This window comes from Amblyomma americanum, chromosome 2 (assembly GCF_052857255.1).
Source record: "Amblyomma americanum isolate KBUSLIRL-KWMA chromosome 2, ASM5285725v1, whole genome shotgun sequence".
Taxonomy (NCBI): Eukaryota; Metazoa; Arthropoda; class Arachnida; order Ixodida; family Ixodidae; genus Amblyomma; species Amblyomma americanum.
Window position 1 is genome coordinate 153,086,879 of NC_135498.1, and position 27,522 is coordinate 153,114,400.

At 47.6% G+C, this 27,522-nt stretch overlaps 1 protein-coding gene across 2 annotated transcripts in view; it reads right to left on the bottom strand.

The window, feature by feature from the left end:
* Positions 1 to 27,522, bottom strand: part of LOC144121913 (unconventional myosin-XVIIIa-like) — a 260,448-nt gene that overhangs the window by 133,261 nt on the left and 99,665 nt on the right. For both annotated transcript variants that reach the window (XM_077655352.1, XM_077655351.1), the window contains exons 8-16: positions 27,309 to 27,369; positions 24,954 to 25,098; positions 20,402 to 20,546; positions 17,413 to 17,514; positions 15,390 to 15,588; positions 7,794 to 8,046; positions 1,975 to 2,137; positions 1,714 to 1,891; positions 1,300 to 1,483 (exon numbers count right to left, since the gene is read on the bottom strand). In XM_077655352.1, coding sequence (XP_077511478.1) covers positions 1,300 to 1,483; positions 1,714 to 1,891; positions 1,975 to 2,137; positions 7,794 to 8,046; positions 15,390 to 15,588; positions 17,413 to 17,514; positions 20,402 to 20,546; positions 24,954 to 25,098; positions 27,309 to 27,369 — 1,430 coding nt within the window. The remainder of the gene's footprint in view (positions 1 to 1,299; positions 1,484 to 1,713; positions 1,892 to 1,974; positions 2,138 to 7,793; positions 8,047 to 15,389; positions 15,589 to 17,412; positions 17,515 to 20,401; positions 20,547 to 24,953; positions 25,099 to 27,308; positions 27,370 to 27,522) is intronic.

Consider the following 27,522-nt stretch of genomic DNA (forward strand, 5'->3'; position numbering starts at 1 on the left):
TGTGCTTCCGTTGGCGACTAATGGGTGGAAGGATGGACAACACTCGCAAAGAAAAAAAAAAGTTTTTCGCACGTAATTCGTAGCACCCGTCCGAAGTCATAGCCTTTCATAGGCGTTGGCTGGGACCGCGCCGACAGTACTTATCCGTATTTCCAAATTAACAGGGCTCGAATTAACGAGTATTTAGTTGCGAGTGTTGGAGGCCGCGTGGAAAAGAGGGTAGGCAGTCGCCACCGCGTCCGCCAACCGCTACCCTCTGGCGCCTCCGGCCGCCGTGCCGGTGATGGCGCCATTTAGGCTTTACCCACTCTTCCACGGTTTTACCTGGTTCCATCTTCTGACCCCGTTTAGGACGTGCACAGCCTCTAACTATGCAGAGGTGCTTTTTTCTTTTTGGCCACAAGCTGTGTGCCAAGCCGCCCAGACGCGGCAGCACGTAGTTCGAATTATCCGTAGCGGAACCGACTCGCTTTCGAATTAACGGGCTTTTTTATACACAGATCTCTATGGAGCTTGGCCGGACCAAGAAGTGTTGCTAGAATTATCCAAAAGTTCGAATTATCGAGGTTCGAATTAACGAGCTTTCACTGTACTTGCTTCTCATACGATCATGTCTGCACTGAAGCTATCATCAGCTGTCCCCGGTTTGACTGGCTAGTGTGTAGCCAATCAACCCTTTGGAGAGTTCTTACAACAGCCCTCCAGTGGTTGGAAAAAATTCTTAGGACTGCTGTTGTGTCTTGTTCACTGCGAAAACCTGCACTTGTCAACCATCGCCCTGCCAAGAGAATTGATGACGTTTGAAAACCAGCTTAATGATATGTGCAGAAAAACTACCCTGATGTAGCACCAGCAGAAGAATACTGCAAAACATAAATTTTACAACTACTAGCAGTGGCCAGAACGAAAGTGCATTTGTAACACTGCTCTGTACGATACTGCCTGCCGAAGAGAATGTAGGCATCTGCGTGCCAGATCATCCCCGTCAAAATGTATCATTGTGCTTTTCACCGCCTTTGCGACCAGCCAAAAAGCAATTACGACATACCATCAGCAGAGTTTTGCTGTAGGCCAAAAAATTTGAAAGGCTCCTCCTGAATGCCTAGCTTCATTTACACTGCCATATTTACACCTCATTTACATATTTTACAGAGGTAGGATTTAAACAGAATTTGACAAGCTACATTTCATTGCAGCATAATTTGCACAACAAGTGGCTGACCTATCTGGAGCAAACAGTCAAGCACTGAAACCTGGGCTTTCAATGCCCAGGTTGAAGCTAACGTGTCGGCAGCTCACCCTGCTTGCGGACCCGCACCGCGTCCAAGATCTGGGCACCCTTGAGCTGGGACCGCACCAGGTCCACATCGAAGCACGGCTCGCCACCGTCACTGGCTTCACCCGCCAAGGGGGGCTTCTCGCTGGGCACCAGGCAGTGGACAAAGTGCAGCCGGGTGCGGCGCACCACCTCCAGTAGGCTGTCCTGAAAGCACACGCACATGACCACATCACAGCGCGGACCAATGAAGCGGCCATGGCAAATACATTTTGATGTTGCAAAATTACAATATTGCGAAGTTAAGTGCCGATTTTACCGACGTCGTTAAATCGAAGTTCATCTGTGTTAGTGAATGAATCGGATTATTTCTTGATTCCAATTCGACGCTCAAGTGCTTGCATGTCAAAGATGGGTTAAGGGGTGACAACACTCACAGCGGTGTGCTTAACCTGAAGTGGCAGAGAGCGCCGCTTGGCGCCGGCCATGGACTGGGCACGCCGGATGCTCGATGAGCGACGCAACGATGAAGTGTTGTTGGCATCGGCTGTCAGGCTGCCCATGGTGGGTGGCATGCCTCCCCGGGCCGATGAGAATAGCTGGCTGATGGGTTCCCTGGCAAAGGGAAAAGAGCGGAAATGGAGAAGCTGAAACTCTCCGAGAGTGCTGCACACTGCCCAGAGACGTGCACTGCTCACTTTTGCGATTCCTGAAGCAGGAGCGGCGCTTGGCGGAAGGCCGGTGTCTCCCGACTGGCCCTGAGCCACCCGTGGCAGCAGTAGGTGACCGGCAGCGCCCCCATCTGGTGGAAGATGGTGAACTCCCCAGGACGGGCTCCTCGCTCCAGCAGCGCCTGGTGCTCTGCAACCAGACACGCACACCACAGAGAGATGTACCCTGCAGCTACAAAGCACCCAGTGGTGTAAAGAAGCAAGTGTGCTTCACGCTTTACCAGCATAACTGCTCTCATTGCAAATCTGAATCCCCATTCAGTTTTTGTTGTCGATCGCTACAACACTGCATGAGCTTGGCCCACCTGAAAACCCAGGCCTGGCCTAACCCATGGACAGGGCTAGGCTGCACTAGTTATCGTATTTAGCCATATTTACCTAAACTTTTCTGTATCTATAACCAGATTTACCCAGGCTGGGGCCAGACCCAAGTTTGAAGCTGCGGGCCTAGCTTAGATTCGGTCCGGTTCACAGAAAGGCCTCTGTCAGGCTCATGAATTTGTAGGCAGGACCAGTCAAATATATAATTTGGGCATTTTGTTGCAAAATATAGCAATGAAGATGAAAAGGGGCCAAAGATCTGGGCGGAGAAAAGGTAACATTTTTTTAGTTTCGTGTATGTTGCTTGTAGCATTGTCCCTGGAGGGGGAAAAATGAACAACACAGCTCATGCACTTCTTTAATTTTCAGCTGAAATATTTTGGTAAAGAACAAAATATCTTCCCCAAAAACTGGTCACACGAGTTCTACATCAAAGCAAAAGAAGAAACAGCTTGAATTTCATATCTGCAAACTGACTTTGCGCAGCTTTAATCGCAGTGCACGGTCGGTGCGCGATGAGAGAGAGCAAGTCTCACGACACTTTCCAGCGGATAAACAGAAGTAAAAGACCGCTTTCATTCACTATAAGGTGCAAAATCAAGCAACAATGGCTCTTGGAAAGCAGTGCTTTGCGACAAGACACTGCATTCTGAAAGCAAAGTTACTGCTCCTCTCTGCTTGCACCATCAAACGGCTACATATTGTTGCACATAAGTCAGTGTTTGTTTAAAAAAAACGACCATTTGAAATTGGGGGGTTGACCTATATGCGGAGCCAAAACCTGTTTTCAGGGTCTAAGACAGTTCTGGTTGAGCCACGGCTCGGTACATGCCTACCAGCAAGATGCTTGGAGCTTCTTGTATCAAAAAAGTTAATTCATGTACAAATCACTTCCGCTACGAAAATTTGAACTGCACACTGTTTACCCAGCTCTCTAAGGCAACCGGTCACTTTTCCAGACATGCTGTAGACAGCGCGAGAGCGAAATTCCGTTGGGCTCCAAAACGCGTCTTGCACCGGAATCCGAAATTACAGAACCGTTGGTAATGTCAGTTTGCTGCAATACTCCATGGCAACTTCTCCTGGCAATGCAGCCAAGGCTACAGAGCTGAAACACACTTTCTATTCTGAAGTAGGGAATATACGTAGGCCCTGCAAGGGCGCAGTGCTTAGTTTCTTCTTAAAATATAGTTTATTGGTAACACTGATTATTTAAGGGAAATTTAAAATATAACTGAGCATTTTCAAACTTAAACAGCCATGGTAAAAGCAGTTTGATTTACAATCAATTCTTTAGGCGCGTTCGGTTCCAAGAAGCTTCCATAGGTAGCGCCAGTTGCTCCAGCGACAAGGCGAAAAACCTACAGCGAGTGACGCGGCTGAACTATGGGAAGTGATGCAGTTAAACAGGCACTGCCCATGTACCTTTCCTTTAATTGCCAAGGAAAGCTGCCGCGCCCGCTGGCCACATGCAAGTGTGGAAGCCAGGATGTGGGGAGCCTTTTCATCACTTTTATCTCTGCCTGACTCTCGACTCCTGCCCTTCCAATTGCTTCGCTATATGTTTTTAACACAACAGCGTTAAGGCTCCCGTTCTGCAAAAAAATCCGGTGTCGGCGTTGTCATCGTGACTGAAAAACCCCCCTAAGAAGCAACCTAGGTGTGCCGCCTAGGTCTTGTGACCTTGTGGCATCATCACCGGATTGTGAGCAAACTGATCACCGTGGCAGGTGGCAGTTGAATTAATGATTGGTCACGAGAAGTTGCACAGGAGGAGCGACCTGGGTTGCACAAGCCCCACGGGTGGCAGTACCTGCCACCGCAGGGCAGGGGCAGGAGTGGTATGAGGAACCTCAGAGACCTATGAATGTAAAGAAGAGAAAGACCAATTCCGCATGTGCATGCTACATATGCATATGCATGGGCATTAATAACCCATTAACGATATCACACCCTTAAGGCGGAGCGTAACTGTCCCCTCCAATTCTTTCTTTCTTTCAACTGCATGCTGCTCCGCAATGTTATCCTGCAAACAGGAGCTCATGTCAAGTTGTGTTTGGAGTCAACTTTTTTCGGGTCAGCAAAGGCTGGGCATTGGGGCGTCAACTTATATGCAGCTCTCTACTTTACCTTCCCATTTAAATATTGTTTCATTCACAACATGGTCATTTATTGCCTACCATTTCATCAAACTGCCTGCATTCGTGTCGTCAGTAACAACACTTCTTCCTAATCTACCTTGCACTTCAAGATTTTTGCTGGCTTTGTCTCCCAGGTTCATCCATATTTTCATCATCAGCCTGACTACATCCACTGCAGGGCAAAGGCCTCTCCCATGTCTCTCTAATTAACCCTGTCCTTTGCCAGCTGCGGTCACCATATGCCTGCAGAAGGTTGTGGCCAAGTACTACACCAGGGTGGCCACATCCTGTTCAGGTGAGGGAGTGCGTTGTCGGTTCTGGTCACCAAGGTCAGCCCGCACCCCAGGCCTGCTTATGCAATGCGTCTACACGCGTTTTTTTTATTATTATTATTACCGCATGGGCTAACCAGCCTAGTCTAGCTAATCTAATGTAGCATATCTTCAAAACATACTCCTGCTTATTTTATCGTGTTACCCTATTCACCCAGCCATGCAAGTCCTAAAGTGAAAATCAAAGAATTAAGTCTAACTTAAATGAGTCAAATTTACTTCCTATAGTTGTTGTGACCAGCGGGGCGCACAGAACAAAAAGAAACCTGGAGGAAAGGTTGGCTTAGATGAAATGATGCATTATCTCAGCTAGTTTGTGAGCAGAACTGCACATGACTAGAAAGAAAGCATGCACTTGGCCTTATTTTCAACCCACACAGACTCACTGAATTCATTTTGACTGACAGTAACTGCGATAGAGGCTCACAGAAACTTAAACCCACGCAGACTTTTTCAAACACACCTGTGATCACCCATAATGGTCAACACATCGATTCCAACCCAGTATCGGATAAGCACAGAACGGCATGTCTGAGCCTTAGTGATTTGATGAAAGACCACACTGGACCTGTACAGCATAACATCTGGAGGGGACACTTAAGTTCTGCCTTAAGGGTGTGAGGCGATAGCATAATGATTTAATGCCCCTAAATGCAGAATTGTTCATTCCTGACTTTACAATCAAAGACCGTTGGGAGTCCTCATGCCACCCCTGACGTAGTGGTGCAGCGGTTAAACAACGCACTACTGCCCTGAGATGGCAGGTGCTGCCACTGGTGGGACTTGCGTGACCCAGGTTTCTGTTTCCTCTCGTGACAAGTGATTAATTTAACTGTCACTTGCTGTGGTGGGCAGTTTACTCCATCTGATGGGAAGATTGCGATGACATGACAAGGTCACGTGACGTAGGTGCCCAACCTGCCACACCTACCGTATTTATTCGAATCTAGGCCGATAGTTTTTTCAAAAAAACGAGATGTAGAACTCTTATGTCGGCTTAGGTTCGAGGATTTCGTATTCGTAAAATACGAATAAATGTAGCACGCAGGTGGCGCCCCCACAAAACGCCAACGAAAGACAGCACTGTAGCCGTTGCTATCCGTAGCCGATACTGATCAAAGCACACATGAGCACTGGCTGCCATTTTGGCCTTGTTCTGTTCTCGTGCGGTGGCGTGAGCACATTCGCAGCAGTGAAGTTTTCGTGCGTAGTTTTTATCACCAACACCATGGCACCAAACAGGCGGTGCCATTATAGTGCCGCCTTCAAGCGGAAAGTTATAGTCGCTGCAGAGCAGTCGTCAAATCTTCAAGCCGGGCGGGACTTCGGCGTGGATGAGAAGAATGTTCGCCGTTGGAGGGGGCAGCGTAACGAAATTTTTGCTTGCGCGGCAATGAGAACGGCTTTCACGGGCCCCAAGAAAGGCCGCCATCCAGAAGTGGAGGTAGCTCTGGCCGAGTTTGTGGAGACGCAGAGGTCAGCGGCACTTCCAGTGACCACGAAAGTGCTGCAAGCCAAAGCAAGAGAGCTGGCGAGAGAGCGAGGCGTCCCCCGGGAACTGTTCAAAGCCAGCCGGGGCTGGTTGCAGAAGTTCATGAAGCGCTTAGGCTTCAGCCTCCGACGTCGCACGTCCATTTGTCAAAAGCTGCCGGGCGACTTCGAAGAGAAGCTGATCTCATTTCAGCGATTCGTAATAAGGAAGAGGATGGAGCACAGCTACGCCGTAGGACAAATGGGAAACGCTGACCGGATGGTTTGACATGCCAGTGGCGTGCACCGTGAACGAAAAAGGTGCCAAGGAAGTGAAAGTGCGCTCGGCCGGATACGAAAAGCAGCGCATGACTGTAATGCTGGCCTGCACGGCGGATGGCCACAAGCTGCCGGCGTATATAATTTTTAAGAGGAAGACTCTACCAGCTCGGGAAGTGTTTCCAAGAAATGTGATCGTCCGCGCCAACGAAAATGGATGGATGGCGAGCGATATGGTTGAGCAGTGGATCAGAATGGTTTGGCAGCGGCGTCCAGGGGCCCTCTTGGCCAAACTTTCCCTCCTCGTCCTGGACTCTTACCGTGGACACCTCACTGACGGCGTAAAAGCTGCGCTTTCCGAAGCCGGTACCGACGTCGCCATCATACCCGGCGGCATGACAGGCCAGCTGCAGCCTCTTGATGTGTGCCTCAATAAGCCTTCCAAGGATCGGCTGCGCAAGTACTACGTGGACTGGCTTAGTGAAGAGCGGCGCGAGCTTACACCAACAGGCCGAATAAAGCGCGCCTCACTGGGAGTTGTAGCCACTTGGATAGCTGCAGCCTGGGATGACATCCCAGAAAGCTTGGTTGCACGCTCATTCCGCAAGTGCTGCATCTCTAATGCACTTGATGGCAGTGAAGATAGTGCACTGTTCGAGGAGGCCAGCGATAAAGAAGTCAGCGATGATGATGACGAATGAGCGGGGGCTGATCCCGGGCTGGCGTTGCATATGTCTCCTCGCCCAACGCCGCCTCTCCTCCTCCTCTTCTCTCAAAGCTCCTTTGGCAGCTTTTTTTTTTCAACGGTCCCTCTCGGGGCCATCAATCATGCTTCGGCAGAGCATGCAGGCACGATGCTTCCCGCTGTGTCTCACTCGAGTTCCTCTCTCTACACCAAGTCGCCTATGCGCAGACACATGGTGCAGTCGTTTTGCGCCACGCACTTTCACGTGCGCGGCGACGTAAGAACAGTCGTGTCGCGTCATAAAAATAATTGTGATAATGAGGTATAAACAGTGTTGTTTTTTCGGCCGGCCTACAATCGAGGTAAGTTTTTTTTTTTCTGTGGCCTTCAAGTTTCGGGTCTCGGCTTAGAATTGTGGCCGGCCTAGATTCGAGTAAATACGGTATGTTGCTTCTCTGGGGATATTTTGCTCACACTGACAATGATGTCGTGTTTTCTGCTGAGTGGAACCCTTAAAGCCATTGCGTTAAAACACAAACGACGGCCGTTCCCACTCACCCCGTGGCTGTGCAGTGGCGGCTGCCAGGTGGAGGAGCTTGTCGAAGAAAGCCTGATCTGTGTTGCCCGGGTATAGGCACTCGTCGTCCAGCAGCTGCAGCAAGCCGCATGGCTGCGCCCCCTGCTGGTGCCGCAGATCTGAGGAGGAGGCGCGCAGGCCGCCTGACTGTGCAGAGCTGCGGTCCAGCAGGGAGACCAGCGGCGCTGGAGAGGACACCTCGCCACACTCCTCAGTCTCCAGCACCACAGCCTCCTGCAAAAAAGGGGCACACCATCCCCACCACTTGCACACCAAACCCTTTCTACAGAAAGCACAATTTACAGAACCCATTTTGCCAAAGCCGTATTAACAGCTAGCTGCGTTAGCCTAGTTCACCTGGGTTCATGTCGTCGTTAGTGTAGTCACTTCATCAACATGCCCCATTTTGCAGGAAAAAGGAAGACATCTATAAACATACGCACAACACTGCTGGCTTGGGATTGCGGCCACTACACCCTGGTGTCTGCCCTTCAGCTGAGGCCAATTTGGGCAGCTGAATTCCAACTGGAGGCCCTAGCCATGACCACGGCGCAGAGTATACCTTACGATGAGAGATTAATCTGGCCAGTAATTGTTGAACAACTGCGCATATTTGTTTGATGAGTGACTGTTGAGTGGCAGTGACCCGCAGGTGTGGCGCCGTGATTATCATTGCTTAAACCAGCTAGTGCTGATCACTCGCCTCTCCCCAAGGGTAAGAGGCTGTTACGGTCCACCATCCTCATGCATCAATCATGAACGCTGCTACATACCGCAGTAGTTGCTCTGTTGTAACACATTTTTTTTTTCCAATTTTTTTCCTTTTCACAACTGCTGAGATGAACTTTTTTTTCTTTAGAAATTCTTTTAAATGTTAACTTTTAACAGTGTGTTTTATTTTCTCTACACACTTGCAGGAACCACTGCAAAATGTAGGCTAAGCTCTTGATGATGTTGCTTGCCCACGCCCTTGTATGACCGGAATTAGAAAACATTCCATTGGGCAACACTGTGAAAAACTTTACTACAGTCGAGCCCGCATATAACGGCCCCACGACGAACTTTCGCTTATAACGAACGAGACCTGCGTGACCGTCAAAATATACATTAGTTCAATGGCACAAAATCACACGTATAACGAACGTCATCAAGCCCTGCTGATCGGTTACAGCGAACAGACGGCGAAAACCCGGTGCCGCGATGTGAGATAAACCTGCCTCGACCGCTTTGCGCCCCCGAAGTGCGGCATGTTTTCCCGAGCCTCATCGAAAGCGAACTGCCCGCCTCGCCAGACCCGCGATGGACCCGCTTCGCGCCACTCTCACGCAAGCCACCCCCCCCCCCCCCCCCTCCCTCCCACTAATGCCGATGGCAGTGACCGGCGAGTGCCTTTTGTGATTGGAAAATCTAAAAAGCCACGTTGCTTTCGGAGCTATGTACCCGTGCGCTACAGGCACAGTTCAAAGGCATGGATGACGCACAGTTTATTTGCAGACTGGCTGAGCGAGTTTGACCGCGACATGCAGAGGCAACGCAAACGCGTGCTGCTTGTGCTCGACAACTGCTCAGCGCACCATGTGCAAGTTTCCTTGACGGAAGTCACTCTGCTTTTCCTGCCGCCCAATACCACTTCTAAAGTGCAGCCGCTTGACTTAGGCATAATACGTGCCTTTAAAGCATCGTATAGGCGTCGCATTGTGCAGCGCTTGCTCATCGCTGTTGACCGCCCGGCTGCCAACTTGCCGCTTCGAGTTCCATTGTATTCAGCGGTCGAGATGGTGAAAGCAGCCTGGGCGGAGGGGACGACCACTTGCGTGCGGAACTGCTTCCGCAAGGCCGGCTTCGTCGACACAGTGTCTGATGCCGAGCCTGATGCTGCAGAAGATGACCCACCCGGCGGCGATTTGTGGCAGCGCGTCGTCGACTCCGACATGGGGGGTCATGGCATTGGTTGGAGTGATTTTATTTCTGCCGATGACGACGCCGATACCGCGGAACCATGCACGGACGAGGGCATCATTTCTGAAGTGCGGGACGAGAGTGACGCGGAGGAATTGGAGGAGGATGAAACTTCGGAGCCAGCACCCATAAGTACGCCTGTAGCAATGGGCTATATAGAGAGCCTCAGACAGCTTGTCTATGTCAAGGGCCTCGGCGAAGAGCACACTTCTTCTTTAAATAAACTGGAAACCGCGCTCATCGCATCTGCGCTGCAAAAACAGATGTCGATCACGGACTTTTTCGCAAAGAAATAAATTTTGTGTATCTTTAAAGCTGTGGTCCACTTACTACGAACTTCGGGATATAACGAACGGACGCCGCGTGACGCTCATGTTCGTTATAAGCAGGCTCGACTGTGCCTTCTGACATTCATCAGTCCAGCAACTGTCAATTTTTGCCCTTTATGACTATTTCTCTGACTGGAAAACGCACAAGCAGCACTTCCCATAACAGCCACACCTCTTCACTGGCATCATTTGCAAAACATCTCACAAACTGCACAAATAGTTCACTCCAGCTGATTAGTGAAGAATCTCATGCCAGTAAGGAGCAAGCTCAGGCAATTCAACATCTTAGGTACAGGCATTGACCAAATTTCATAGCTCATGGCCAGCAAATACACATCTACACGGTGTTTCCATGACTTTTCCTCTCCCAACCATGCCTCGGTCCTCACCGCCCTCCGCTGCTTGCTGTGCCAGATAAGGCTTGGCAGAGAATGTCCCATGGCACTTGCGCCATGGAGTGACGCGACTTGATAAGCATTGCTGAGTGCTCACTGCAGGTGCGCCATTCTTGAATTGCTCAAGAAATGGGCAAAATTTGCCAAGCCATACATACAATCGATTGTAATCATGCTTTAAAAATTCTAAAATCTGATATGGCTACTACTCTAAGGCAACTACAAACTTTTAGTTGCAACTGGGCGCCTAACTGTAATAGCTAAAAAGTAGACCTGTGCACATAGCGAACAGTTATTATGTTCGAATAGTTTCAAAGTAAAGCTAATATTTTTGAAATGAAACAAATAGGTAGTAAAAGAAAGACAGTTCATTAGAGCTCAACAACATATATTAAAAGGTGTGGTTTCTAGAATTCATCAAGGCAAATAAATGACATAAAAAAATGGGACAAAACAAAAATAAATGCTTTCAATACGCATTAGGTAATGTTCATACAGCAGCAAGTGGAAGTGCACTAAGCATCATAGTCTCAAACCCTTAACATGCGATTTTTTACATGCTGCTGATTTCAAATAGAAAACTTGCCGACAGATTTTTCAGGCCCTGAAATTTCGTACGCGTCACATTTGATGGCGCAAAGTTTGAAACCTCATTCGCGTGACATGCGGTCATATGACTACACTGCACACATGCAATAACGCGTTCATACCACTGCCTATGGCCAGAGTCATCCGTTACGTGAAAGTTGAAAGATATCGGCAAAGGCACTGAGCATGCGGCGCATGCGTCATGCAGCGCACTGGTGTATACTGTATTTACTCGCGTATAACCCGCATCCCTAACTTTTAACTCCAAAAAAAAAAAAACCTTGCATATAACACGCACGTTTACCTGAAAAAAAAAAAAAGAGGCTAGAAAGATACAACTGCACACTCAGTGATCATTTCGTTTTCAGAACATTTATTCAAATGACCACCACCACGTCACTGGTTATCCGATTCTCAATCGCCGCAGCTCTCACTGCTGCCATCCGAGGCTTCATCGCCACTTTCAAAGATGTAGTCGTCCTGGGAACCATCAAAGCTGTTAATGGTGGCACATTTTTTTAAAGCTTTAATGCACCAAGTCGGCGGGTATCGCTTTCCACGCATCCACGATCCAATGGCACGGCAATGGAATATTGGGCCTTCGCACGCGTCCCATCAGTGTCAGGACATAAGTCATGACGCCTAAACAAAGCAGGCAAACAGTGCAAATTGGGGCCTAGTACGCGAAACAGTGCCTGACACTAGGCTCAACAACACTGGCTGAAGAAAACGTGGCCAATGGCGTGGGGAAGAATAAACAGACTATGAATGTGGATTCGGCTGTGCCTTTCGTTGGCCCCTGATCAGCTTGACAAGCGTTGATGACGATGGGGATGGCAGACTACACGGGGGAGGCCGCCATGCATTGCCATGAAGCCGACCGACCCCCCCAAAGAAAAACTTCCCCGCACCTCCACTTTTTAAACGCATTTTTATTTTCAAATTTTGGTGAGGGTTACAAGCGAGTAAATACAGTATACCAATCAGAGGACACGGTACCCGCAATTTCTGTGGTGGGTCCTTGCACAGACCAACCACGTAATGTTGCGCTTTGCACTACTTTGGATGGAGGCACGACGAGACCAAGCACACCCTCTTGTACCGCCACGTGTGCAGCTGCGTAAAGGCGCAGGGTGCCCCTATCCTGCAGGTTTAAATGGAACTACTTCTCAGGCGAATACTTAAGTGTAAACATGCAAAAAGGCAGCAGAGAAGCGCAAGGGAGGCGTACCCATTCCAAGGTCATGAACGCAAGAAAATGAAGGTGCTCTTCGAAGCAAAGCCTGATCAAAACGCTTCACGGTGCCAGTGCAATGCTTAAATAAGCAGCATTTCACCTCATCATCACCAGCCTGACTACACCCACTGTGGGGCAAAGGCCTCTCCCATGTCTCTCCAATTAACCCGGTCATTTGCCAGCTGCATCCACCCTTTGCCTGCAAACTTCTTAATCTCATCCGCCCACCTAACCTTCTGCCGCCCCTGCTACGCTTACTTTCTCTTAGAATCCACTCCGTTACCCTTAAGGACCAGCGGTTATCTTGCCTTCGCATTACATGCCCTGCCCAAGCCCATTTCTTCCTCTTGATTTCGACTAGGATGTCATTAACACGCCTTCGTTCCCTCACCCACTCTGCCCATTTCTGGTCTTTTAACGTTACACCTACCATTTTTCTTTCCATGGCTCATTTTGTTGTCCTTAACTTAAGCTGAACCGCTTTCATTAGCCTCCACGTTTCTGCCTTGTACGTGAGTACCGTATTTACTCGAATCTAATCCGGCCGCGATTGCAAGCCGACCCGCCAAAAATCGCGAACCCGAAAAAAAAACAACCTCGAATGCAAGCCGACAGAAAAAAGAAAAAGACCGCCCTGAACAAGAAAGACATTTATTCAAATGAAAGCTGGATGTGCTCTTCATGAGATCGACTGATCACTCGTCTTTTTCCTCGCTGGAGATTTCTTTGTCACTGCCTCCATCCCACAGCGTGCTGTCCTTGGTACCATCCAGCGTGTTTGAAATGCAGCACTTATGGAATGACTGCACCGATCATCTCCGCCAGAATATCTTCCCACACTGCTGCAACCCAGTTGGCCACTTGACTGAGCGATGCGCATTTAATGCGACCTGTCGGAGTGAGCTCATGATCTTGTTCAGTCAACCAGTCAGTGTAATACTTGCGCATGCTAGATTTAAAGGGCCTGTTGATGGCGACATCGAGTGGCTGCAGCTGACTGGTGGTGCCGCCAAGTATGGTGGCCACATCTGTCCCACCTCGTGAGAGTGCAACCTTCACGCCGTCCGTCAGGTGTCTGCTGTAAGAGTCTAAAACCAGGAGAGAATCCCGGCACAACAATGCACCTAGTCGACGCAGCCAGACCAGCCTAATCAATTCTTTGACCATTGCTGCGGTCATCCATCCATTTTCGTGCGCACGAAAATGACGTTTCTCGGAAACTTTTCCTTTGAAGGAAGACTCTTCCGCTTGAAGACGATGCACGGCGGCAGCTTCCGTCCATTGGCAGTGCAGCAGAGCATCACAGTCAAACGTTGCTCCTCGTAGCCCGCAGTACGTAGTTTTACTTCTTTAGACCCCTTCTTGGCCACTGTGTACGCCATGGGCATATCAAAATAAACTGGGGTCTGATCGGCATTCTAAATTTGCTCAAGTTCATAGGTCTTTTCAATCCTCTTCTTTATCACATACCTTTGGAAAGATACCATTTTCTCTTCAATATCTCCGGGCAGCTTCTGGCACACTAAAGTTCGTTGACGCATGCTAAAGCCAAACCTCTTCATAAATTTTTGAAGCCAGCCTCTGCTTGCCTTGAACGCGGTGCAGGGGATGCCTCGTGCTTTCGTCACCTCTCTGGCCTTCGCCTAAATAATTTCTGTTGCAACAGGAAGCGCTCCGGCCCTCTGCGTCCTAAAAAACTGAGCAACTTCCTCTTCCACGGCATGGTGACGGCCTCTGCGGGGTCCGGAACACACCATTCGTGTTGCAGCGCAGTTGAACAACTGTTCCTGTTGTTTTCGCCATCGGCAGATATTTGCTTCGTCCATGCCCTACTCTCGCTGTACTTGAAGATTGGTCGCAAGCACAACTTTTTGCCTGAAAGCAGCGGTGTAATGACACCACTTATTTGTTGGCGCCATCGCGTCATGAGACGAGATAATGGAGTCACACTAGCAATGCTAGCCACAAGACTAACGAGCCAATCAGCTCATCTGACGAAGCATGCTGGAAGGCGGCGCTAGAGGCTCTGCATGCGCAGTACCGCCGATGGCGATGGCAATTGCGCTGCCACATCCTAGAATCTAAGCCGACACCCCAGTATTGTAATCGGAATTTCAATAAAAACCATCGGCTTAGATTCGAATAATTACGTACCAGTAAGATACAGCTGTTGTATACTTTTCTCTTGAGGGATATTGGTAAACCGCCATTCATGATCTGAGAGAACCTGCCATATGTGCTCCACCCCATTCTTATTCTTCTAGTTATTTCCCTCTCATTATCTGGATCAGCGATCACTACCTGCCCTAAGTAGACGTATTCCCTTAGCACTTCCAGCACCTCGCTACAAATTGTAAATTGCTGTTCCCTTGCTAGATTGTTGAACATTAGCTTGGTTTTATGCATGTTAATTTTCTGACCCACCGTTGTGGTCTGCCTGTCTATCTCATTTATCATGATTTGCAGTTCGCCTCCTGAGTGACTCAGCAAGGCAATGTCATCAGCGAATCGTAGATTAGTAAGGTATTCTCCATTAACTCATATTTTCAAGTTTTCACACTATAGGCCTCTGAATGTCTCCTGTAAGCAGGCGGTGAACAGCATTGGCGAGATCGTGTATCCCTGCCCGATGCCCTTTCTTATTGGAATTTTACTGCTGACTTTGTGAAGGACTATGATAGCTGTGCAGGCATTGTAGATATCTTCCAGTATTTTGGCAAAAGGCTCTTCTACACCCTGACTCCGCAATGCCTGCATGACTGCCGAGGTTTCCACTTAGTCAAACCTCGTAATCAATGAAGGCTATATATTGGGGTTGGTTATATTCTGCGCATTTCTCTATCCCTCTGGTGAGCACCTTAACCAATAAGCCACCGCAGCCAGACTTTATGCTAGAGTTTCTCTATGGGCAGTACCAAAAAAACAGAGCTCTGTAAAACAAAGTGTGAAGGTTCAGGAATCTTGTTCATTTGTTCTAGCTACCTGTGCGGATTTCAGAACTTCCACTCCTACTATGGGGATCACTGGCTCCCATCACATAGTACCCCAGGTCAAAGACAGAGGGCATACCTGATCGTATCTCTCCTGCTGACTGAGGAAGGTCCACTGGTGGAAGAGCAGCTGCAGCCGCTCCTGGACATAGTTGTGGCACAACTCTTCCAGGGTGGCCGCTGCGCTGCCACCCGCACTGGTGCCGCTCTGGGGCTGGAACCCGGGGCAGTCCAGGACCTGCACCGCAGCCACACTGCGCCCGGAACCACCCAGGGCCCTGGGCACAACAAAGCAGAACAAGCAGCTCAGCAATGTTTCTGTTGAAGCAAAAAAAGCCCCCCCAAAACAATAACTCTACTTGAAAAATACTGTTTTAAATCAGTCCTTGTTATGATATAACTGGCCGTTTCCTTCGCTCTCTCTAAAAATCCTTGTGCTCTTAATGACACTGAAGTGAAGCTGTAAAGATCATGAGAGCAAGATTCATTCCACTAGCCGGTTTCACCTCATGACAGCAGAGTGCTAGGAAGACCTGTGTGTAGGCCTCTTCATTTCGCACTCCCTGTCTAGCATTCACTATGCTGTTAAGGAACTTTGCAGAGAGAAAAAAAAGAGAAAAATATCAGATTTCAGCCCTGATGTGACAACAAAGCAAGGCAGAGGCCTGCAGTCACTCTTAAATTCAGCCATGCAGTGCTCACTCTCAAAATAGTTTTATCAGCCTGAAGTTTTTCTGCACAGCACGTTATATCCATGCTTGCATAAGCACTCATTATATGGAAGTAGTTGCAGAGTAAAAAAAATCAAGTAATTAAAGAATGCAGGAATATCACTGCATAAAGATTTTATCAAAGAACACAACGCAACAAACTGCATGAAACTCCGTGAGGACATTGTCATGTTATGTTTTGTGCAAGCAGTGATGTCGGCCCCAAAAACACTTATGAGAAAATTGGCACTAAAGTTGCACAAACAGCCACTTTTTTGCTACCTACAGTCACAAAAACACTTTTTAATGCTGCTTCTGGTCTGTTTTGAGAGAAAAATCTTTTGGGATGGATTAAAATGGCCTTACTACAGCGTTTCTTATGATTAACTAGAGGAAAAGCTGCCCCTCAGCCACCGTGGACGCTCAAAGCAACATGGGTCGGTGACATACTTGGTGCGGGACAGCCCGATTTTTTCTGGAACACAGAGTGGCGTTACTGAGATGTCTCCTTCCGTCCATGGCACACCCCGCGCACAGACAACTTTGGCACGAATGTAGTGCACAAAAGCCATTGTAGCGAAAACGCAACAGCCCACGACGCCAATAAATGGTTCCTGTTTTCCGAAATGCCATTAAAAACCTCTTAAAATGTTTAGGCAACAACATTTCTTTAACTTAAGCACAAAATATTTGTTTTTGTGGTGTGCACTACTTGGCCAATACGTGAGCAAGCCATCTCTTATTTTGGGCAAACTTTACATTTACATGCTTTTCTGCTCATTTGTTGTAATTTCTAGACAGGATACTGAATGTTAGGGCATAATTGATTACCGAACAATGTTTATTTTTGCATTACTTTTGGCCAAAAGTTGTGGTTCTGCAGTTCGTAGCACACCGAACCATGATGCTTAGAGCGCCCATGGTGGCTGAGGTGGTCTGGAGGAAGCTCCATGCAAATTCCCATAGACGGGGCGCCAGCTTTCCCTCTAGGTAATAGTAAGAAACTCTATGGGTCGTACAGATAGGAAATCTGATGTTTTCTGAAACTCTGTTTTTTTTCAACATTTATTCAGCCTTCTGCCACATTTTCTTAAGTCTGCAGTCTTTTTACAAGATTCAGAGATATATATTAGAGAACAATTTTCTGGAGCTATAACAGAGAAATTCTGCGACAGTAGTCAAAATATTATTTCTAACATGCTCAAAACAATTTCATGTAAATATATCAAGACATAAAAAAAATTTTGCTAAAAGCACTTTCCGCTTAATTCTTCAGGCTGTCTTAAACCGTGGCAAAACTGTCAGCAATGAAAACTTAATTTTCGGCTCAAACTGGCAACAGCTGAGATACACAGTGCAGACAGAGGTCTGGAAGAAAGAGAAAGCACTCACCGGTTGACGAGTGACACGACAACGTTGAACACTTCCTGGTAGAGGGATGCCACGAAGTCCTGCAGAGGGTCCGCGGGGTCTCCGGCCGCGTCTCCCTGACCCCTGCATATGTTCCAGAAGAGAGAACTAGGCTGTCTATGTGAGCCTCAATGCATGAGGGCACAACAAGGGCCACAGGAAAGAAAGGAGTATAACAGAGCCATGTTGATATACTCCCGGTTCAGGTGATTTTAAAGTTGATGCGGCTATGGTGTTATGAGTGAAAAGCAAGTTTCCCATTTGCCACATATGGCACGTGACCCTGTGACATGGGCACAACCTGGACACCGGACTGTGAGCAAAGTGCCCACTGTGGCAGATGGCAGTTAATGACTGGCCACGAGATTTGCTCAGGAAGAGCAGCCCGAGTCTCATAAGCCCTCAGTCTTGAAACAGCTATCTGCCGGGGCAGTGACACGTCGCTTAGCCGCTGCATCACTGCACCAAGAGTGGTATGAGGGCTGCCAGCGATCTATCAATGTGAAGAATCTGAGAATGACCATGCCTGCCCAGTGATGTGCAAAGAGGACCCCAGGCCAGTGAAGGTACCCATTAACGCTACTGCATCATACCCTTAAAGCAGAGCGTAAGTGTTCCCTGAAGTTTTTCTTCTTAATATGTTCCCGGAAAATGCACTTCCCAATAAATATGCACATAATTTAACCAAATTCTGATCATTTGAAAAGGCTAGTGACAATGGTGGATGTGCTACCATATCAACCAGCCATCAGCAGAAGCGTAGCAGCAGTCATCTGCAAGAGTGGCCTCTCAACAGTGCACGAGTGCCATGGGGCAAAGCATCCAAAACAACAGTTGCAACAAAGAGATCTCGGCTACTTCGCTCGGCCACCAGACCGGATGCGCTGCGAGTTTCTTTCACTCTAAAAGGCAACAAGAATATAGAGAGACATCTCAGAAGCTGTATAAACTCTCTTCAGATTCTGTGGCGACGAGTGCTCAGCAGACTTTACTGGAAGTCGAAGTCTGAGCAAGTGCGCTTGTGCCCATCACATTTTTCAAAATCTGAGTCGTTTTGACTGATACGTTTTCCTCTATAATAATCTTTCCCGCCATATGTTTTGGCAATGCATCAACGAGGTTCTACTGTAAATGTGGGCGTTACTTGTGACTGGGATTCCCAGAGAACCAGCAACGAATGCTCACAACAGATAAAAACAAAGAAAGCTCTCACTATGCAGCAGACATTACACTGCACTCTTGACCAAATCGACAGTGCCCTTGAACATCAAATATGGAGGACTAACCAGCATGTGCAATTACTAATAGGGACAAACAAAATCAGTCCAGTCCTGTGCAAACTCACCAAGCTTAACAGCACAGTGCTTTCAATACTGCACGCCAAAATTTTTTGCATACCTTTAAACACTGCAGAATTATTCAACAGAAAGGTAAGAGATCATCAAAGAAAAAAAAAATTTGCAGTAACTTAGCCAGAACCTTGATTGCACTTTGTCAGATTGAATACTGCATGACTGCTGGCAAAGCCTGATGGATGTGTGTGAAGCACTGATTCAGGTTTGTTTCAGAGGTGAATACCTAAGATCCAAGTATTCGAGTGTTTGACAGAATCCCGTTTGGCGAGGAGGGAACATAAGAACAGAAAAGAGGAGCACTCGCCAGAAAAGAAAAAAAGGAAAAACAATTGTTTTTCCTTGCCTGTTTTTTCTTGCTTTCATGTGCCTGGTCCATTTACGCCTGATAACTTAATTTTCACGCTGCACCCTTTCCCAACTTCGCAGTTCTTACTATTTGTATTCGTTGTTTTACAGCAGCGTAAGGGACAAAGGAGGAGACAAGTGCACAGACACAGCGCTGAACTTACGACTGGATTTATTGAGGCGATTTGCACTTCTTAAATACAGTTTTAAGTTCAGTGCCATGTCTGTGCACTTGTCTCGTCCTTTGTCCCTTGGGCTGCTGTAAAACAATGTCACAGCAGCTTGCCCAGGCTTCTACAGTATCTGTCTTACTATTCGCTCTCAGCATCTCAGTCGTGGAGGCACAGCACACTCCTACTGCTGTGCTTAGGGCAATGCTTGTGACAATGAGAAAAGGCGCTGGCTGCCCGAAAATTGACAGGTAACTGAACGACAGACCGATGAGTAGGTCGATGCTGAGTCTGGTAACTGGAGCTCACATAAGAATGGAGGCCATTGTCTAAAAAATTTGGGGGACTTTTAAGCTCCACCTTTAAGGGTTAACACGACTGTGCCCGTTAGCGGTCCCTCTTGCTCACACAGACACGGAAACTGTTTCCATAGTATGCGAAAAACCACACAACATACACATAAAGCACCACTTTAACAAAGCTGCAAGAAGGTGCCTGCATAGCCTAGGGGTAGCGTGTCTGACTAGCAATGCCAGGGTAAGGGGCTCGGTTCCCGATTAATTAGTACAATTTTCTTTTCAGTGCAATACATTTACCTCATGTACTTACACGCCCTAATGATGTTTGAGTCATGTTGCGACCTCCTAACCCCCCCGCTCTCCACTGCTTTAATTACTTTCCAAATCCGCCACTCCATGTATGACATAGCCACCTTTTCGACCAGTCTGGCTTTTTGGCATGCAATGACGATGACGCCAACTACGCCGATGGGACCGTTTACACTATCGCATTAAAATAGGCATCCCTGGCACTTGCTGGTGAAGGCAATGATAAAGAGAATCACACCCAATTAAACTGGTGCTACTCGGTGCTACTTTCCAAATCCGCCACTCCATGTATGACATAGCCACCTTTTTGACCAGTCTGGCTTTTTGGCATGCAATGACGATGACGCCAACTACGCCGATGGGACCGTTTACACTATCGCATTAAAATAGGCATCCCTGGCACTTGCTGGTGAAGGCAATGATAAAGAGAATCACACCCAATTAAACTGGTGCTACTCGGTATCATGCAAGCAGGCAGTCTGTGTTCTCTCACCGGCCCGGCACGCGACTGTTGCCAGCAGCTGTCAGGAGTGGCGAGTCTAGGGCTGCCTTGGACAGGTCCTCGACCGAGGTTCCCAGCAAGAGGGAGGCCCGCTGGGCACTGGCCGCCCGTGCAAACTGCACCCGCCCATTGGCATCTGCAAGGACACGACAGAACGACGAGGCCTAGCTCAAAATCCTACACACAAAGCTGAAGTGCATCCTCAAAACACTGCTCAAATGAGAGACGCACTAAATGGGGCATCTGCATCATCTTTCCCACTGTGCTGGCAAGTGAAGCATTGAACTGGCCAAAACATGCACTCCAGCTCTGAAGACTTGATCGGCAGTTATGAACACCGCCAGAGAGGGGTAAGACAGCCAAAAGTGAATCACTCTCTCATACTATGCCATGGCCATTTTAGGTAACTTTCAACCACTTCTTGCGCTCACTGTAAACAGCAGAATCAAGCTTACTGAAACATGCATTACAGTAGAACCCCTCTATACTAAAGTAACTCGGATCAACAAAAATATTCACTGCACCAGGGTCTTTACTACTAGTTTTTGGTAATAGCATGGCCTAAACCAACCTAAACCAACATGCAGTGTTAGTTTAGGAAACAAACACTTTCCTAAGTGCCTTTCATCCTGCTCTTATCAACTCTATATTTGATAATTATTTAAGCTGTCACATTTTGTGTTATCACAATTTTTATTTTGTTTGTATATTATGGAAGTATTGCCTCAGCACGTATACAAGGCAAGTTTGACTCCTTGTGAAAACCAAAGCTTTGCATGAAAACGGCCGTGGCCTCGGTGCTATTTAAGAGGCAATAGGTAAGATAAGTGTGCGACAGGATGAAGCGCGGCAAAACCGCCCATGCAGTGTCGCCACCGCTGCTGCCTCATGCTTCGCAATGCCCTGTGCTGTGAAAGTTTGCACTTTGTTTGTTGCCGTCCATAATCTTCACTGCACTTTTACTGTCTTTCCTTTCTTAGCGCGCACTTTTCCTCACGGTCCAGAGGACTCCGAAAAGTCAGCTTCTCCTAGTCGGTCTAGAGCATGGTAGTTAAGCCATCTCAAAGAGCATCATTTTATCATTTTTGGTATCCCTTTTTGCCCCGAATGTCGGCCTTGCAATCCTAGACTTTGCACGCTCTGCGATGGCATCATTCTATGGGAAGTAGGTCGCAATGGCCGGGCGCTCTTTACTGTAGCCGTTTCTTGAATAAAGTTCCCTTTACTATTAAGGAAAAAAAAATGTACAGTCACCTATGGAACGCAGAATGGGACCAAAGTTTCACTTTCCTATGTGCCTGTTAACTATGGCGGGGTTCTGCTGAATATTTCTCTCTACCAAAGACAGCTTGTGACCAGTTTTGCAATATTCCTTTCTTGCGAGCCCTTTTGTTAAAGAAATAAAGCATTAATTTGACTAGCAGTAGCTTGTTTTATGATTTGCATCACATTGTTTCTTGTAAACGAACTGCTTTTTTTTTTTCTACAGAGCATTTTTTTTCACAGAGCGTTTAATTGTTTCCTGCGTCGTCTATTCTCACGGTCTCTTTTCATCAATATCACATAAAATTATGTTGGCCCCGTTAGCATGTTCTATTGTCTTTTTCTTTTGACTAAAATGGTGCACTTTTTGTTGTTTTTCTGTTTTGTGTGTTTATGGTTACCCTATTTATGAATCCAAATTTAATGACTAATTGACATTTTAGGATACTGTTAAACATATACATAAATAAACAAATTTGTGAGAAGGCCGAGTTCCTGTCCAGTCAATTAAGCCACACCAAGCTACTTCTGCATACAGATTCATAATGAACAAATTCTGAGATCTGCCCAAGATGAATGTGCTGTGCCTTGAGTGAAGTGAAATGCAGAAGCACAAAACATACAATTGCTTAACCTACCACACAGCAAAATGGTTGAAAAGCAACACTTGCATAAAAAAAAATGACCTATGCTGACAGCTGCACGAGCTTAAAGGACTATAGTCATCTAATTTTAATTGAGTGTTTTCTTCTTTCAAATGATGCCTTGTACATTAGAATAAATGGATCACCACCTCGTATTCACCTATGACCGCTAAATAATTTATACAGTAGAATCTCGGTGATAAGAATTTTGGAATTGCATTGTGTAGAATAAGCCAAAATGCGGATGTTCCGAACACTATCCCGCGTCGCGCCGGATGATATGAACTCTGGTACCGTGACCGTCGAGCAACCGCCAGTGCAGCATGCGCCAGTACCGGTTTGGGATTCCGTGCCAGCAGGGAGGCTGACCAGGCAAGGGACGGGCAAGCGCAAACTTTCTCTCTCTCGTTTTTGGCGGAAGCCTCTCCGCCTTTTATTATTATTTTTAACTTCGCTGTTGCCCCAGGCTAGCTCCGCCGCTTATTGGTCCCTTTGCCCTGCAAACCAGCCAGCCCACCCAGCATTTTCCAGGGCGGTTTGTCCTCTCCACATTTCTCGCGGCCCCGCATGCCCCTCTCCCCTGCTCTCTGCTATAGCCAGCGCACAGATCATCGCAGCAGCAGCAGCAGTTCTTGCTTCTTTGTTCCCTCGTGCGCGAAGAAAGACTACGGAAGTGCAGCGTGTTGTTAGCATGTGTTGCTTCACAAGCATCGATCGCGTCAGCCCAAAAGATACTGCAATCAGAACAATGTCGCAAAAGCGGAAGGCACAGTCTTTTAAAGACTACTAATTGGATATTTTAAAGAAGGTGGACGAAGAGACCAAGAAAAGGTGCACTGACATGGCCAAGGAATTAGGCCTGCCACTGTCTATGCTGTCTACCGTCAGCGGTCAGTGCAACCAAATTATGCAAAATGTGTAGCGCTTTGATGTGAGTAACTGAGAGAGTAAACTTTTATTGAAGAGGATGGTGGGTGGAGTGCATGTGGGTGGCTGGAGTGCGTGTGCGCGTGCGAATGGTGTGTGCGAGGCAATGGCGATAAAGAGCGTGGCGAGCACGAGGAGCGGAGAGCTGATGTGTCAGAAAACCGAGGTGTAAAGGAAGACAACGCAGTGGAGATCGGGTCATTCAAACGTGGAGGTGGCAGCCGTCGGACGTTGGATCCGTGCTGCCGTGGACCTCCCTTCTATCACCGACGCACGCCTCCTACGTTCTTTGCAAGTGTGGAGGTGGCAGCCGATGGACTGACGGTCCGTGCTGCCTAGTGCCTCTCTTGGATACCCTGCTCAACGCCTCCAGCGTTTCGTGACGCCGTCAACGAGACCTGGCTACGTTTTTCCTGCTGCTTCCAAGTTCCTTGGGCTGCTGACTGGAATCCACCTGCGTCTCCCTGAGTTCCTCTCCGCTCCTACTACCACCTGGTTCTTTGTCGCCGCTTCCTTCGACGTAACGCCAGCGACACGTCGCAGTTCATCTACCTGCGTTTCATCCTGTCTGCAAGGCATCCCCGCTTTACCTGGGACGCTCAGTACCTGGTGAACTCTTTCCTTTATCCTGCAGTGTTGTACACCTGTTGAGTGTGTGTTTTTCTTCTTTTCGTTTCCGTTTCCATTTGGTCCCTTTCCTTAAATTATAAATACGGCTTCGTTTTGTTTTGTTTGATCTCTTTGTTCTTTTGTTCGAACCTGCAAGCGACAGTGTTCCCCTTCAGAAAGTCACAGGCGCGGTACCAATTCGCGACACACGCGGGTCGATGGGCGTGCGATACTGTTAAAAAAAATTGGCCGGGTGTACATACGAGCAGCATTTAAATAAGAATAAATACTGTCACCATTGTGCAACCTGTTGAGTCGCATATGTTTCAAGACAAGGGTGTCTTTCGGTACTTTTTTCATTGCTTTCTTTTACAGATTTTTTCATTTTTAGAATTGGTTACTTGGGGGTCGACCTATATTCCGGTCCGACCTATAGTCCAGTTTTTATGGTACATTTTCGTTGTGGAATGTGCCCACGGGTGCTCCCGTGCACAGTAGTGGATAGCGGCTGGCGATAAGCAGAGGCCGCAGGATAGTGCTATCGTGTTCTATTATTAAAGGTCAAGCATAAACGACCTCCAAGTTTTCATTTTTTTTCAGAAATGTGATGTGGGGGGGTCAACTTACATTCGAGTCGACTTACAATCGTGTAAATACAGTAACTTCAATGCAAGGCACTAGCCTTCGGAGATCAGCACATGCTAAAAAAAAACACATGGTCATACTTGCAGGATTATCTATTTCCCTATGTTTGGGTTACACATAAATCACGTGCCACACAAATTTCAGAGTATAATCTAATCATTCGAATGAAGTTCCAAACTCCCACATGTTTCGCACACCCAGAAAAGGTCCACAGCCTAGCATGTACGATGCAACAAGTGTGTGCAGCCAATAGCTTTTCAAAAAACACAGCAGTTGCAAGCAAGCAATACGATCCTTATAGCATTATCTTTATGTAACAAATTTACAATAAAATATGCCCTGCAGGTAACTCCACGCAGTTACAAGTGATTCTGCTGCAGCCCCACCGCAGAAGAAAGAAGCAGAGCTTTGCATGTCCTAACGTCACGCAACTGCGACAGAAGGCAAGCACTCACTGCGAAGCGCCCCGGCATGTCCGAGGTGGACGATGGCAGCCAGCACAGCCCAGAGGACACGGCTCTCCACATCACGGACACCAAGCGTCTGCAGGGAGCCCTGGACTAGCTCCCACATGAGGCGAGCCTTCTTCTGGTCATCCGGCTGCACACACAAAGAGCTGGTGTAAATCCCGCGAGGCAACAACTGCCATTAAACAGGCACCAACACAGCATCTCTAGTATGATGCAACAATCAATCATACGAATCTCATGGGGTCATGAAAAATATTCATGTCACCCGAAATTTGTACCATCAAAAAACAAACAAAATCTATGTACTGAAGCACAGGAAATGCATTTACGCAGATCTGTTTACGGTTGACAGGATTGATCTTTCGGCCGCATGACTTGCAATGGTGTTGTTCGCGTTGTGGGAGCAGGGCTACCATGTTCGTATTATCCACAGTGAGGCAGAAGAGCACTTGGAACATCCGAAATGCCCATTGTACACAATGTACTTTGTTCAGAGAATTTTCCGAATTTGTATCAGCTGGGATCGTATCATCAAGAGTCGAATGCATTTACATCAGACTTGCCTCGAATAATTACCACAAAAGTTTGCCCACATCAAAGTCTGGGTCCTTCAATTATCATTCCAATGAGATGGTGCTGTGGCATTCAGAGTCTTGCAGTTCCAGCAGTCAAAAACATTCCCTTCAAAACTGGCATTGGGGAGACGTCAACAATGGTGCGCAATGAACTTGCATGGACACAGTAAAGCAAACTGGTGATAGACTAAATAACAACTATCTGATGATGACCTTGTAAACAGTTTCCCATGCTTCATTACAGTATGGAGCCCTGTCAATTATGAAAACTGATAGTCGATGCTCCGACAATTACTGATACAGTACCAGGTCATTAATTCTGACTTTGAAGGAGCATAAAAGACGTTCTACATCTGCAAAGGTTCAAATTATCAAATGGCCCCTAAAGAGAGTGCCAGAATTTGTTTGCATAAGAGTAACTTTATTTGGCGAATCAAAAATGGTCCCCTGCTTTTGAGAACACAACTTCGCGGCAATGGCTATTTTTCACAGTAAAGTCACTGCTGGGAGCGTTGAAGCAGAACTTCTCCAAAATGGTAAGCGCCACCGTGGCTTCTTTCACGGTGTGATGCATGGCGTTGGAGCCCCATTCACAACCAAGAGTGTCGCTTTGAGGAGGCTTTGTCACACAAACAGCGAACGTGCAACTAGTGCATAGTTTCGGTGCACTGAAGAACCAAGGAAAAGGAACCATGAGAAGTGCCCATTAGAGCCAGAGCGGCAAGGAGAAAAAAAAAGCAAGCACCAGCGATGCTCCAATCAGTATTCAAGTCGGCGGGCTGCTGGGATAAGCTGGCTGCTGAAGTGTGGCTGACGGCCACTGTGGGGACCTGCCGTGCTGTCCTGTGTGGTTCGCTTCCCTAGTTAGTTACTTTAACTAACAAGGGAGGGCGCCGCCGTCGCAGCTACATGAGCACCACAAACGGCATGATTGCTGTGCGCGCGCACGGGGGACACGACTCTCTCTTCGGCTGGGGAAGGTCAGCGCGCATGGACTGTTAGACGGGCGCTCTGCTCTTCGCCAGCGGGGCGAGGAAGTGGCAGAAGTGGAGACATGCTCCCGCATATCATCCCGTCCAGCTTCGGAGTATCCCTCGCCCTAGCGTGGGCGAACATTCGCTTGTAACCTTGCTGGTGAGTCTGTCATTAACATGTCTTGTTGCTAGCTGGCATTATTGTTGTTGCAGTAATAAATGCCTGCTTGTGTCAGCCAGAGTGTCGTTTTTTTGTTCCCTCAGAGTAAGGCCCGCCGTAATTGGCATGTGCTCGGTAGCGCACGCGATCACGGGGTGCGCACCGACAAAACCATGCAGCCATAGTATTCTTCGGCCTATTGATAGGGGACCTCCGATTTTTTCATGTCTACCATTGCGTGCATGTCCCAAATGAGCATGAAACGATGCTGTAGTTGAGGCTTGAGGAGGGATATTTGAATACAGCTTGCTGAATCTAAATTAATCTAAATTTATGAATTAATAGGTCAAATTAACGAAGCTTTGCTGTAAACAAAACACACTTCACAGCACTCACTGTTTCTACAAACAAAATATAGAACATCCCACTACCACATTCATCCGGGCACTGCAAGAAACAATCAACTTTGTTGAAAATCTAGTCAATTTAAATATAGCGGTATCAAATTTATACACTTGCTTTTTTTAGATTAGCATTTTCCCATCTAGTTCTTCCTCTATTTGTGCCACTGCACCTGAAAATGAAGGTGAAAGAAAATAAAAGGCAGAAAGTGAGCCAGGGCACGAGTTACCTTCCTGAGGGGTGAAACGAATAGGTTGGGCTGCTCCAGGTTGTCCAGGTGTAGCTCCTTCCTGTGGCGGGTGAAAGGCGAAGGAACGGAGTGTTTGACAGGGTAGACAGTGTCCTTGAAAACAAACATCTCTCATACCAACATGGAGATCAGCCATCAAACCCCTGTCAGATGGGCCTAACTGATGGCAACAGCCGTGGGTAAACCACGGGCA